Source organism: Myxocyprinus asiaticus, chromosome 15 (assembly GCF_019703515.2).
Source record: "Myxocyprinus asiaticus isolate MX2 ecotype Aquarium Trade chromosome 15, UBuf_Myxa_2, whole genome shotgun sequence".
Lineage (NCBI taxonomy): Eukaryota > Metazoa > Chordata > Actinopteri > Cypriniformes > Catostomidae > Myxocyprinus > Myxocyprinus asiaticus.
In genome coordinates, this window is record NC_059358.1 from 27,963,106 (window position 1) to 27,978,456 (window position 15,351).

At 37.3% G+C, this 15,351-nt stretch overlaps 1 protein-coding gene across 2 annotated transcripts; it reads right to left on the reverse strand.

Moving 5' to 3' along the window:
* Positions 1-34: 34 nt before the first annotated feature.
* Positions 35-14,746, reverse strand: LOC127453045 (ubiquitin carboxyl-terminal hydrolase 5-like). Of its 2 annotated transcripts, none has more exons than XM_051719046.1 (20): positions 14,435-14,746; positions 13,829-13,957; positions 13,451-13,514; positions 12,811-12,938; positions 11,816-11,961; positions 10,612-10,796; positions 10,407-10,501; positions 10,060-10,253; positions 8,460-8,531; positions 5,603-5,693; positions 5,350-5,475; positions 5,087-5,240; positions 4,802-4,976; positions 3,457-3,545; positions 3,197-3,325; positions 2,310-2,453; positions 2,082-2,224; positions 1,763-1,913; positions 840-924; positions 35-701 (listed from the first exon to the last, which is right to left on the reverse strand). In XM_051719046.1, the coding sequence occupies exons 1-20, from the start codon at positions 14,540-14,542 to the stop codon at positions 608-610; spliced, it is 2,502 nt and encodes an 833-aa protein (XP_051575006.1). In that variant the 5' UTR covers positions 14,543-14,746; the 3' UTR covers positions 35-607. The 2 variants fall into 2 exon arrangements, with proteins under 2 accessions (XP_051575006.1, XP_051575005.1); XM_051719045.1 differs by having other exon boundaries at positions 3,140-3,325.
* Between the last annotated feature and the right edge of the window lie 605 nt (positions 14,747-15,351).

Consider the following 15,351-nt stretch of genomic DNA (forward strand, 5'->3'; position numbering starts at 1 on the left):
TCCACTACCACAGTAAAAATACACTTAGTCAAAAGAAGCAAAGAGACACATTTTTATTATTTGAAAGCAAAAAGAACAAAAGGAATACTCTCCTCCTCCCAAAAAAGGAGAACAAAACAAGAAGAAAAACAAGAAACCACACAATACCTTTTGCATTTGTTTTTTTACATTTAAAAAATCCAATATGTAATATTTAGCTGTTTTTGGTGATTTAGTGATATTTACTTGTCATTGAACATTTGCAGAACCATTCTGGAACATATAAGGGAAAGGAAGGTGGAGCTTAGCTCTAGAAGCGATGATGTCACAACAGCCACTATCCAATCAGGGGGAGGCGAAGGAGACTAGTTTGTGTGTGTATGTGCAGTAAGGCGTTGTACAACATAAGCGCTTCGAGTAAGAACACTGTAATCCCCATATTATTTTTAGTTTTCCCTCCATTATTTTTCTTTTGGCTTCTTGTGATCTCATGGGTAGTAATTATATTTGAGGGAGAAGTGCTTTGACTTTAAATGTCGCATCAGAAGCAGGTGTCTGTCTGGGTCTACTTTCCTTGTAGCTCTGGTGTGTGTATGTGTGTGAGACAGAAATGCTACACTAGTTTACTCTATTCCACCACTCTCCTGTAAAAGTACAGGTAGCCCAGGTCCTTGGGTGGTTTCTCAGAGGCACAAACTTTTTGATCGTTAAAGATTACCCACCTGTACAAAACCAAAAAGAGACAGAGAGATATTGAGAAACATTAATAGAGAGGGAGATGTTACTGTTGAAGAGCTGCATACAGTATGAATACTGAAATAGAGAGATTAGCCCACAGATCAAAAGGGGACTTTACTCACTGTTGGTCCTTCTTGATGTGGCACACATAATGACCACACATTGTGCTCGTTCCCATGTGACTGATGAATGCGAAAAGATCATACTCTTCAGGACAAATAAAAGGAAAAAACGTAAGGAGCATAAATTAGGGCGGGTTAGAAAAGTTTTATTAAAGGAATGGTTACCCTAAAAATGAAAATTCCCTCATCATTTACTCACCCTCATGCCATCCCAGATGTGTATGACTTTCTTTCATCTGCTGAACTCAAATGAAGATTTTTAGAAGAATATTTCAGCTCTGTAGGTCCATACAATGCAAACGAATGGGTGCCAAAATCTTGATGCTCCAAAAATCACATAAGTCAGCATAGAAGTAATCCATATGACTCCAGTGGTTAAATCAATGTCTTCAGAAGCGATATGATAGGTATAGGTGAGAAACAGATAAATATTTAAGTCCTTTTTTACAATAAAGTCTCCTCCCTGCTCAGTCAATCTCCACTTTAACTTTCAAATTCTTCTTCTTGTGTTTTTGGTGATTCACATTCTTCATGCATATTGCCCCCTACAGGGCAGGGAGAAGAATTTCTATTAAAAAAAAAGAACTTAAATATTTATCTGTTTCTCACACACACATACCATATCACTTCTGTAGACACTGAATTCACCAATGGAGTGGTATGGAGTACTTTTATGCTGCCTTTATGTTCTTTTTGGAGCATCAAAATTTTGGCACCCATTCGTTTGCAATGTATGGACCTACAGAGCTGAAATTTTCTTCTAAAAATCTTAATTTGTGTTCTGCAGAAGAAAGAAAGTCATACACATCTGGGATGGCATGAGGGTGAGTAAATGATGAGAGAATTTTCATTTTTGGGTGAACTGTCCATTTAAGCTCTTTACAGATAATCACTGTTTAATGAGGCCACACCAATAAACTTACTTCCTGGTCCATCACGGACACGTGGTCCTGGAGGAGGTTCCCGACTGGCTTCACTTCCTCCCTCGGAGCGGCCACCCTCAGACACATCCATGGACTCCATATCATCCAGATGAGAGAAGATCCAGTCTACAGCACGCTCTAGAACATTATTCTAACAAAACAGAACCGTTTTGAAAAAGTACAGACATGATCTGAAAGTGTCACATTATGGAGTTTATGATTTAATCATCATTAATAACAGTGTATAGGGCTGAAAATCAAATCTGTGCATCAAAGTTTTGCATTGCTATGATTCAGAAAGAGAGTTGATGTCTCTCACCGTAGCTCTGAGAGCACGAGTCGCCTGGTCTCGACTGAATCCCATAGAAACAATGGTTGCTAGGTGTTCTTCAGGTACGCTTTCTGTAGGTGTGGTGCCAGGGCCGGTACTAGAGCCAGGCAACACTAAAGGTGCGGAAAAATCTGCAGCCAATCATACACAGAGAAATGTTAGTGAAAATCTGCACACTACAATATAAGAGCATTGCTCTTTGATGCATGTATTTACCAGGGTCATCCATGTGTCCCATCACCCAGTTCATGGCAGCATCAATGCCAGTGTTGCCCGTGTAATACACAGCCTTACGACAGGCCTCCAGAGGAAAGCCCATTTCACACAGTTGAGACACTGTGGAGTCATCCAACACAGGAGCTGAGAGACATACAGTCAGAGAGATATCTATAGATGGGTCTTGATGTAAAATTACTAGAATTATTTACATAGACTGAACACAACCCAAAATGACACAATTAGATGATCTAATGTTTATTAAGTAAAATAAATTACATTGAAAACTAATTATTGAAACTAACTGTGGTTGAGCATATATATATATATATATATATATATATATATATATATATACACACATACATACACACACACTACCGGTCAAAAGTTTTGAAACACTTACTGATTCTTTATTATAATTTTTTTTTTTCTTCACATTTTAGAATAATAGTAAAGTCATCAAAACTATGGAATAACATAAATGGAACTATGGGAATTATGTTGTGACTAAACAAAATCCAAAATAAATCAAAACTGTATATATATATATATATATATATATATATATATATATATATATATATATATATATATATATATATATATATATATACACACACACACACACACACACACACACACACACACACACACACAAAGTACAGCTTAATTGTAACTTATGTAAGCATGTAATGGACAGTAAAAGCAGGCAAGGTCATCAAAGCAGAAAGAAAGCAAAGGAAGAAGAAAGGATGAAAGATAGGCTCAAGTGACAGACAGATGAAAAGACCAATGTAGTAGGAAAGAGGAGAAAAAAACAGACTGACACAGCAGTGGGGAGTAGAGAGAGTCGTCCTCCTCGTTGCCGTAGAAACCCAGGATACCTTTAACCTCCACATCTGGGGTCATGAGAGGAGGTGGGGCCACTTCTGGCAGAAGCTCCTCCCCTGGCTGCTGTCCCATGGCACGGAGTGCGCTCAGATCCAGTGTGTCTGGAACATCAATGCTCACATCTAAAAAGTGATCAGGTATATTCAATGATCAATAAAACAAGCTGTTTGAGTGCATTCATTTTAAAATGTATATTGTAAGAATCTAATGACATGAATAAGTATTAAACATAGCTGATTAAAATGTAATTTACCCAGCTTTTTAGGGACCCAATCCAAGCCAAAGGTGAATTTCTTGATTTGGATGACAAGATGGTCAGGAAATGAAGCAAAGCGAGTGATCCTGAGATGGAGAGACAATCAGATAAAAAAATACATACAGATGATGAGCGACTGAGGAGAAACAGTCTCCAGTAATACAAAAAGCTATTGGATAGTCTCTACACGACTAAAAAAAAAGAAAAGAAAAAAGACAAGGGTCCTTTACCATTACATACATACAGTACATAAAGAAGAAAAAAAAAAAAAAAAAATAAAAAAAAACACAACATGAAAACGTTGTAAAGTGAAACAAAAAATATTATATACAAAAAAAATTAAATGGGAAAAATTTAAAACTAATATAGAATACATTTTCATGACTCCACTAAAATAAAATTACTAGCTAAAATAAAATAAAAATGAACACAAATTAATTTGATTGTGATACACAGTATATTATAAAATTTGACATCTTTACAACCTGCCTTCACTTAACATGGAAATGCGACATGATAGCAATAACATTAGATGGCCCTGAGAAATGTACCCATTCTTTTGCATTCAGAATCTGCATACACCTTTTGCATAAGTGGGCCAATTTTAAAATATATATATCTTTGGCATGTTTAATGTGCGAGTATGCCGTAAGCTGGTTCATCATCAGATCAATCTGCAGATAGCTGAAGAGTAAAATGTGGATATTTCATTTTTCAAGTCCTATTTAGACTGTGTGCTTGAACTTTTTCTCTTGCCAAACACCCTTTAGGCAGTAGTTCCTTTTGATACATTTTATTTATTATGTTTGTTACATCTATTTGTTTGTTTGAAACTGTAAGTGTATGTGTGTTTGCATGTTTGTAAACACGATGCAGTCCCACCAGGAGACAAAAAAAGTGTGTGAGAGTATGGTTAAAGAGGCTAAATATAAGTTAAGTATTTTTAAGAAAAATTTAATTAATGGATGTACATAAGAAATCTGTATATCATCTTGTGTAAAGCTACAGTTGATGCACGGGTCAAAATTGACCAGCAAATGCAATATTTATGTTCATTTTTATAGTCCAGACCAAGTCACAAAGTTTGATTCCTGTAATAAAAACTATGTAGTATTTAAAAAAATATATTTACCTCAAAAACAACGTTTACTTTGACAACCCCAAAACACAAAATGTAAATATACTAATCTAAAAAAAAACACTGAGTAAAAACTAATGAAAAAATAAAATAAAAAAATGAAACAAAACTGAAAGGACAAATTGAAAAAACAAAAAACAAAAATTACTATAATAACCCTGCCAATAACATTTATGGAGGACTGAAAATTACTTTGTTGCTTACTTCGTGGCAGTGGTTTTAGCCTGCACTGCAGAGCTCCAGAAATCTGTGAGTGTTTCTGGTTCACTGAGAGCAGCCATACAGGCAGCAAATGGGATTTGAGCACGTGGTGCAGAAGGGGGAGGGGCTCCCGATGACTCCGCCTCCTCACGCCGACGCTCTGCTTCATGTAGCTCCTCTGATAAACAGGAAGTGACAAATGAGAGAAAGAATAAAAAGGAATAGAAAAAAAATGGAGAAAAAACAAAGTATGGATAGTGTTTCTAAAAACTCAAATGAATGTCTAACCCATGTTGGTTGCCTGGTCCATGGGAACAGGCAGCTGGACAATATAGTCAACTCGTTGAGTATATTTGGCCTTTTGTGACTGCTGGCATACGATTTTCTCCTCCACCAGGAAGCGGAAAGCTTCTGAGGGATTCATGCCAGACCGACAGTTCCTCTGGGCAACATAGATGAAATCAAAGAAACACAAAAATGTGTAAATGCACAAAAAAGTGGGAAAAAACAGAGAATTGAGAGAGGCAATGAGAGAATTAATTCACTATTACCTCCACCATATTTATAAAGTGAAGAAGAAACTCCTGTGCATCCTGTTGCCGACTGGTAGAGAACTCAGGGTGGCCTCGTCCAACCAGGGCTTTGAACATGCGAGGTGCTATACCAACCTGGTCACCCTGTACAAACAAAATAATGCAACTTGCAACTAGATATTGTTGGGAAAACGTTATGAAAGACTTAGCTGGAGAACTCTACATTCAGCCACAATCTAATGTCAAAACTTTGAATAAGGTGTAAGTGTACCCTGGGTTCAGTGGAGGCATTGGGGTCATCTCCAGGGTCTGGGGCAGGCTTAGAGTACTCTCCTGACAGAAGTCCAAAGCCCAGCTTTGCTCTGACAGAGGAAGGGAAGAGACATCTTTTGATTACTACATTAAATCGTAAAAGCAACTTTCTACTAACAGCGTATGCTTTGGTAGCCAATATGCATTAGAGACAAGTAACATGAAAAATGCCATGCTTTATTTTTCGTGAGAACTATTATGTTACAGCAGGGGTGATTTATAGCGACCTCTGCTGGGAGAATATTGCTACTGAAGCAACTCTACAGTCTTCAACAGGACTAAAGCTGAACACTTGGGCTGCCCCCTAATAGTCCACCTTTAGTCAATGAGAAGAGTCTTGGTCGACCAAGTTTTGATTGGTCGGTTGGTCGCAGAAAAAAAAAAAAAAACTCTTAAGGAAACCGACGAACACTGGTATTACCGCCAGGGTTGGGAGGGTTACTTTTGAAATGTATTCCACTAGAAGATTACAGAATACATGCTGTAAAATGTAATTTGTAATGTATTTCGTTAGATTACTCAAGGTCAGTAACGTATTCTAAATACTTTGGATTACTTCTTCAGCACTGGTAGATTTTTTCACTTGTTTTGACTATAAAAACTCTGCCAGTACAGTAAGACAAAATACACGTTAAAAATACATTCTCCGAAAAACCAAAATATCTTATGCAGTGTTGTTTCTAAAACGAGATCAATCAAATTGAATTTTAGATATTTTTACAGGAAAACAATACAAAAATGATCATCAAGTATACGATTTTTGCCCTAATATCAAAGGTCTTACTAGAAAAAAAGAAATTATGATCCAACGTGAATTTTCTTGATAAAAAAATATGATCGTGCCTGGTAACATGTGCATGTAAAATGGCTAGAAATAGCATTTTAGCTTAACGTAAAGCTGACAATTTACACAAGGTTTCTTTCTATTTCTTTCTAACTTCTCTGTCTGCTGGTATGAATGTAACACATCATAAGAAAGTGTTTCACCGCTGTTCAAATGCACTTTGGATCTCATCATTTATATGTATAAATGTTTTCCATCTGAAAGGACTAAATATTAAATGAAACAAATGACAATAAAATGCAAAGTAATCTCTTCAGTAATCAAAATACTTTTTGAATGTAACTGTATTCTAATTACCAAAGATTTAAATTGTAACTGTAGTGGAATACAGTTACTTATATTTTGTATTTTATATACGTAATCCCATTACATGTATTCCGTTACTCCCCAACCATGATTACCGCTGGTTGGAGGCTAGGTGTTACTATGGGGTAATTTTCATTAAGCAGGGTTAGGGTTAAGCCTACACAATAAAGCAAGACACCTTGATTTCAAACTTTTAACTTTATTTTGTATTTATTTTAACTAAAAATTCAAATGAAACTGGAAAAAAAAAAATTTGCAATTAAAATGTGTTGTTCAATTTTTGAAAGATGGTTTTACAACAGTTGTCAACATCTCTCTGGCAAAGAACCTACTTCATTTGTGCATTCTCTACCGGTCAGGTATTTCGTTATCCGGAAAATATATCGTGTGTGAATAAATTTGTGTGGCTCCCTCCTTCACGATATATATATATATATCACAATATCCAATTACATCGGCAACCCCTGGGCTGAATGATCGGTGAATGTTCTTGCTTTAGTGATTTTGCATTGAAAATTAAATTATTTTATTTTAAAAAAACAAAAAACTTAAACCAAATACTGTACATTTCTAAATTCAAATTGCACTCTAAACGAAATGAAAAACCAATTAAAATAATAATAATTAAAAAAAATAATAAGTAATCACTGAAATATAAATCATGGTTCGAGGTGAATGTATTTTTGTATTATTTTATGTATTTTGTAATATTTTACAGGCTGCAGAGCTGCGTTCACAATGAACTGCTCTGTAGAAATAAAGTGAACTGAACTCAAAACACCTCCTGAGCTGAGATGTCTGAGGTCATTTGCAGCACTCATAGACGATACTGTTCTTGCAACAAACAAACAAATTCAGAAGACAGAAACAGAAAGAGAACCTTTTACATTGCTTGTTCCACGAGGCTGCACGCCTCCGTTCAAACAGCGTGTCATACATGCGCATAGACGGCTTTTCTGTCATCTGTTCTTAATAATATAACAAAGTGTTTCTTCAAATGTGTGTTTGTGTGTCTACGGGCAAATTATTTGTAATATTAATTTGATAATAATAATAGCCTAATAATAATAAAATACATTAATGGGAAAACGAGCCAAATATCATCTTGACATCTCAAAGGCATCAGCTATTGGCGATCACTCTGACCATCGTCGATCCCCGAGATCGTCTGTTGGCACAACCCTAATGGGCATTTCTCTCTATAAATTCAAAAAATGTACAGACAGTCTCATCGCTGTTTTTTCGACACATTCAGAATCATTACAGCTTTTGCCGGTGTCGCTGCGTGAAGCGTGAAGCCTCCACACGCGCTATGTCTCCATGGCAACACGCTGAACAAGCTATGTGATTAGATGCATGAGTTGGCGGTCTCAGACGCGGAGGCAACTGGGATTTGTCCTCCGCCACCCAGACTGAGGCGAATCACTATGCCACCACGAGGACTTAAAAGCGCATTGGGAATTGGGCATTCCATATTGGGTGAAAAAGGGGAAAAAATCCCAATAAATAAATAAATAAATAAACGTGCGACAACTAGTCGACTAATGGCTTAAACTAACGACTATTAGTCGACTAGGAAAATCTTTGGTCAGGGGCAGCCCTATTGAACACACACTCATATTTTAAAGTATGTGTGCATTTGAGAGTTTGTGCTGCAGGTACTCACACTTGGGTCTTGAAGTCCTGGGTGGGGTCAGCGGGCGCCTTATCAAAGATCTTATCAATGTTGGAAACGTATCTGAGACATCAGAGAGTGAGAGGAGACAAGACAGCAGAATATAAAAACATTATTTCAGCAACATTTCCAAAACACGTACAGTACATATTCCCAACATTCATGGCATAGCTAATGTACAAATATAAAGATGTGCAAACTAAAAAGAATGGCATTCCCTGAATTAAACATAACACTGGCTGAAATACTCATGGAACAATAGGGCTGCACTATAATGGTGAAAATGATAATCACAATTATTTTGCTCAAAAGTTTATTCACGATTACTTATCACGATTAACTGAAGAAAAAAAACATTACAGGGCTGCACAATTTGAACAAAAAAATATTACTGTTGCCAGTGCTTAACAATTCTAAAATAAAAACATACACAAAATTACATTATACGGTAGCTCTCATGTTGAACAAGGTGTTAAAACTTCAAACTAGCAAAAAATTCCTTTTGACCAAAATTAAGTCATATTTTGCCCATGCTTTACTGCCATTAAAAGAGTTACTCTTTTGGGTGTGTTGGGTGTTCACACTTGAGTTCTCTTTTAAGATACATTCATTAAAATACTATTATTACTATTAACATTATTATAATATTCCAATACACACTAGTAATTACTAGTAATACATTAGTAACATATTGTATTTCTGTAATAATTTAGCACACAACATTGCTATACAATCTTAAGCCTTTATTTTTGCAGAAGGCTAATAATTTTATCAAGCCTTGATATTTTGAAGAAAGACTGTGTTGTCATTTCTGTATCTTACCAGCAGAGGTGACAGTGACAACAGCTTTGTGCTCCTTTTCCATACATGGTGAAATGCCCTCATCTCCTCCTCGGTCCACAAAACCTCAGTGCCATGTGGTTACTTTAGATTTGTTTAGACATTTGTAATGGCCAAACATATCTGGAATAACGCAAATGTACAACTGAGGTAAATCTGTAGCGCTTTAAATATAACTTGGTCTGCGCACGTTTGCAACACGCACGAACACGAACTCATAGCACAGCTGGATAACACACATAATCAGAGCACGAGGTGGAATTAATTTCATGTGCATCAAGCACAGAACTGCTTTGAGACTGCTATAACACTGTACCCTTATCCTCATGTGTGTTCAAAGTACGTGTAACAACTGAGTAGCGCACATACGACTCGTCGTAAACATCTGCAGTTCTGTATTTCAGCGCATGCTCAAAAGTGAAACAGTGATTGGTGAGTGCCAAACTTCTGTAGACAGCGTGATTGGTCAGTTGAGGTGAAAATGGACTTTGAAAGATTTTGTGATTTAGTATATCATCTGCAGACACAGCCTATAATAAAAAAATGAACCACAATTTGCAACTTTACCTGGCTGATCATTTCTGCTTTCTATCTCACTAATACTGTAGACAGTTATGCTTATTAACCGTGAGAGGCAGGAACTGTGATTGCAGTTAAAATACAATTAATTGTGCAGCCCTGTGAACCAACATGACATAAACACTAATACAGACACACACACACTCTCAAAAACAATCAGAGAGGAACTGACTTGGTCTGGAAGTCAGGGATGGTGAAGAGCACTTGCATGACAGAGTTGAGGTAGCAGCTGTTTCCCAGGTTCTTCATCCCAGTGAGACCCGGGCCCCAAAGGGGCCTCAGAGTGGTGCCCGACTCTTGAATCACCTCCCACTCTCCCACACGCTGGTTCACCGCAATCTCCAGCTCAGTCATGGTTCGTTCCGTCTAAAAGAGAGGAACAGCCAGACTTTCCAGTTGACAAAGCCCATCTTGCACATCTCTTCATATTGTCATATTTACCATGTGAAGAACGTACATACAGCATGCTGGCTGTACATAAGCAGTATGACTGACTTTAATTTATTTGAATGAGTTTACCTTCTCCATAGTCATCATATCAATGCCAAAGTGAGCAAGATGTTCTGGAAGCTTTGAATCCAATACCATATCATCTTCATCATATGAATAGACATCTGCAAAGACATATACATTACAAACAGTGTTATCATAAAAATATACTTTACGATAGAGTCAACATAATTCAACCAGATGTTTAAATTCCAGTAGGTTCTCCTGGTGATACCTGCTCCGTCTGGTGTTATTGTTCCAAGTTTGACAGTCAATGGGTATCCAGTCTGCTGGTAGTGCAGGAGGGCGTGGTTATTTCCCCCTGAACCATCGAAATATCTCCGCCCACACAGAACTTTTCCATCTGTAAGATTCATCCACAAGTTCTCCTGTAGATCACAGACTTCACATCTCCATCCACTGAAAGAAAGAAACAGCAAAAGACAGAACATCAGGGACATCAAGATTGAGTGCATATGTTTTCAACTGTTGAGGAGACACTGAATAGGGTAAAACATGTAATTAACAATATTCTTTTGAAGTTCAATGTTTTCAGTATTACAAGTTGCCACAACACACATAGGATGTGTTATAATCAGCTCCCTAGTTCAGTAGTCAGGGCACTGATCAGGGAGTCAGCCATTTCTAGGGCTGTCTCAATCACAAATTCAGTGCACTGAAATATTCACTCCCTAAAAATTCCCAGAGTGCACTGCAAAAACCAAGGAGCATCGTTGCTCACTGTGTTCCCTTACCGGAAATGTCATCAAGTCTTCTGAAGTCTCTCAAGTCGAAAGAAGACGAGCACAAGAAGTTAAAGCCTTATTTTCTCTTTAAAAGAGTTGTTGTTTATAATGTCTTTCGTCCAAAATGACCATGAAAGGGAAAAAATCTGATAAATATTAGAGTTGTTAGATAATACACCGCTTTATATTTTATGTCATTAATCGTTCATAATAATACACTTTTTAATTTCTACCACGAAAACGCATGACAGTGTCACTTATATAGTGATGCTATACATGATTGATACAGTTGTTTTAATACGCGAGCTCGTAATCACGTCGCTGGTGATTGAGTAATAAGTGTCCCAATGTTTAGTGGATGAACACCCTTGGCAGTGCCTGAATTTGTGTTCTCGATATACTAATTCACGACATCGGGAGCTGATTGAGACGCACCCATAGTAGACGCATAAGGTTGGGAACTCCCATTTTTGCCGATGTTTACACAGAATGTGTAAATCTGGAAGTAAATGTTTTATAAATATATCATTATGTAATTTCTTTCATAATTGATAAACAATGTACAAGTTTGTTTAATGTATGTTGAGATTGCTGTGCCCAAGTGCTAAAAAGGAGATTTAATTAGATAAAAGCCTTTTAAATGCAGGCACTGCTAACCCCCAAGAAAGATATTAAATGTGTGTTTGTGTGTACCTGGGAGGGATTTTGAGTCCATTGTCGAGTTGTTTGAGTTCAGCTGCATGTTTAGACTCCTGTCGTACCTCTCCATCCCACTGCTGCACCTGCAGAGTGTGTGACACTGAGTCTGCTGCCAGCAGCCCCGCCATCGACAGAGACACCTGCACATGCAACAGCACCACCAACACACAACAGAGAGAATCATCATCTCTTCCTTATAAACTTTAGCCTACATGGAATTATTATTGTATGCTTTTAATCGCTAAAAAGAAAAACACTTTATTTTTTCTGCTGAACACAAATGAAGATTTTTAGAAGAATATTTCAGCTCTGCAGGTCCATACAATGCAAGTGAATGGGTGCCAAAATTTTGACTCTCCAAAAATCACATAAATCAGCATAAAGCAATCAATATGACTCCAGTGGTTATATCAGTGTCTTCAGAAGTAATATGGTAGGTGTGGGTGAGAAACAGATCAATATTTAAGTCCCTTTTTGCTAGAAATGTTTCCCAGTAGGGGGCGATATGCATAAAGAATGTGAATCATCAAAAACACAAGAAGAATAATGTGAAAGTTAAAGTGGAGAAAATATAGTAAAAAAGGACTTAAATATTTATCTGTTTCTCACTCACACCTATCATATCGCTTCTGAAGACATTGATTTAACCACTGGAGACTTATGGATTACTTCTATGCTGATTTATGTGATTTTTGGAGCGTCAAAATTTTGGCACCCATTCACTTGCACTGTATGGACCTGCAGAGCTGAAATATCCTTCTGCAGGTGAAAAAAAGTCATATACATCTGGGATGGCATGAAGGTGAGTAAATAAGAGAATTTTCATTTTTGGGAAAACAATTCCTTTAAGGTGTAAACAGTTTGACAAGATGGTTAAAACACATCAACACCATATTTATCAACTATATAAAGATCACTGTTAGAACAGCCACAAATGTTTTATTTTTACACAACGTAAAATTGTTTTAAGAAAATACAAGGAAACTCACCCGCTCCTTAACAACGTCTGCCATGGAGGCTAGATCCTCTGATGTCACTTCCTGTCGGTCTGGGAAGAGAACCACCTTGACCTCCTCCTCATACTGCTCATGCTCAACATCAAATCCTCCCTCAATCCCTGGGAAATGACATTTGTTAATGGGAAAAGTAAAAGACTTCAATTGTAATGCATGAGAACAAATGAAAAGCTTTAAATCTTCTGATGTTTTATAAACTAAAATAACGCTGTCTGAACTAAATCGAATTACTAACTGTGATTTAAAAGTAACAGAACTTGACCATAAACATTTATAGCTTTCCTCTTGCGCTTTCTACAACACCTGTACACTTCTGAATACCAGTACCTCTACATAATGAACGAGATGTTAGACTACCACCTACTGTCTGTAAAATACAAAAGATTAACATCTTCATGAAGACAAGAGTCTCACTAATTAATTGAGTGACTCAGTCCTCATATAATTTTGTTTACCATGCAAAAATAAAACAAGCACAAAGCATAGAGCTTTAAGGTCCATCAGTTCAAAGCAGTTCATTCACATTCTGCAGAAACAATCCATGAAGTTGAAAGCAGAATATAATAATAAAATATGAAGCAAGGACAAATGGCAAAGAAATGCATGGGTTTACCTATGGCCAGTCTTGTGGGCTTCTTTTTTGGAGGATCATCCGATCCAGAATTGTTATCATCCTCCTGAGAAAAAGCCAGACAAGGTTAGTCTATTTATGCCATGGGAGTGGAAACAACTGCAAAAATCTTGTGCAATAAATTTTGTCTAGTTCATTATTGGTGACATTTTACTGTAAGTGTGACATCTCACAACAAAAATAATAAATAACCTATAGAAAACAATGACATTACTAATTAATTACTGTAAAAGACTTATAACACTAGACAGTCTATCTTACATGGTTTTTAGGCATAAATGCACAGAATAGTCCGTCATGTGTATTTGAATCATGGCATCGGGAAACAATCCTTTTGTCCCAGCACTTCTGTGTGCTTACCTGTGTCTTTCGGCTCCGTGTGATGTGCAGATAAGCCCTCTGACCGGTTTTGGCGTGGTGGCGGTCTACATACTTGCTTCCATAGCCGAGAAAGCTGTTCATGCATACATACAACCCGCCCTCACTGTCCTGAAACAGGTGGAAAGAGCTGTTTCAACAAAATACTGTTTGTCATCACCACGCGCACAATGTACGCAACACAAAATAACATTCACGCGCATGATATGGAAACAGAGAGACTGCCACTTGCAGAGGAAAATAATACACTTTGAAGCTCCTGACTTACGTTAGTGTAATAACTTGTTTATAGCTAGTGCACACTTAATATTTAAAGGGTAATTTAAAGTTACGTCTGGAAATGAATAGTTTATTTGAGATGGTAAACAAAAAGAGGTGCCGAGTCAACAGCGACGATGACTCGCGTGACATATTGACCTGGAACTCGTGCAAACTTGTGCACTGAATGAACGCTAGTTAGCACTTCTCCCGGCATTTCACAGCTCGCAAGGAAATTAAAGCAAACCAGTAATATAATACAAATACAAACGCAAACACAGCGTGTTCGGTGATTGTGAAGACGCATGCTGCTGCTGCAGCTGAACTCACCGGGTTGGAGAACGAGAAGGCGCACTCGTCTTTGTGAACACGATCTCCGGGCCTCGGAACCCGAATCGTAGACAGAACCGACATCAATATCTCGCTAACCTCCGTCATCTCTAGCTAAACTGATCTTGCCTACACACGCTTGCCCGCCTGGGTTCTGTGGCCCCAAGTCTGCGATCACCCACTCCTGAAATACAGTCCGGTTAAAGTCTCTGACAGTCCCCTTCTTTCTCTCTGTTTCCCCTCAATGAAAATTTACTGATGATCCAGTGTGTTTCATTCGAGGGAAGGGGCGCTGCACACTCTCTCACACGGCACATTACAGCAGCAAATGTTTGACCGTAACAAACAGATAATGCGCGCAAATATTTTTTCTCATTCAGAGCAATTATTGAAATACAAAACGTTGCCGTCTGCCTGCCAGTATGAATTAATTTTTTACATGATTCAGATAAATATTTGGTTAAAGAATGGTTTTCTCACAATAATAGTTAGTTATAATGACAATATGTAATGTACGATTCCTTATTTTTGATACATTACGGTAACCTAGGACGCCATGACAGTTGTCAACATGAGAAAGCGGAAATTTTGCCCTCATGTAAATAACGACACTGGCCTCATGCGGTTGGGAATGCAATTGCGAGCAGGTGACAGTTACTGCATTAGATCTCAACTTCAGAAGGATGCAGAAATGTAATGTTGTTTTACAGTTGATTGGAATTGACATAATTATATACTTCACTGGACATGGGATAAAAAAGATAAAGCTTATATTTTAACAATTGTTAAAATCAATGGGGAAGTTCCACATTCATAAAATGAAATGTTCTGGTTCCAAAACAAACCTTTTCACTATATAAATTATTTCAAACTATATTGTTGTGTTTGGCATTGATGTAAAGGCAAAAAGTCTATGA

Excerpts from the sequence above, each read along its gene's own strand:
- LOC127453045 (XM_051719045.1), bottom strand. The coding sequence starts at position 14,542 with ATGACGGAGGTTAGCGAGATATTGATGTCGGTTCTGTCTACGATTCGG. Across the intron at positions 5,694-8,459 it reads CAGGACTTCAAGACCCAAGT|AGCAAAGCTGGGCTTTGGAC; the intron begins GTGAGTACCTGC and ends TTCCTCTGTCAG. Across the intron at positions 702-839 it reads CACATCAAGAAGGACCAACA|GTGGGTAATCTTTAACGATC; the intron begins GTGAGTAAAGTC and ends GGTTTTGTACAG.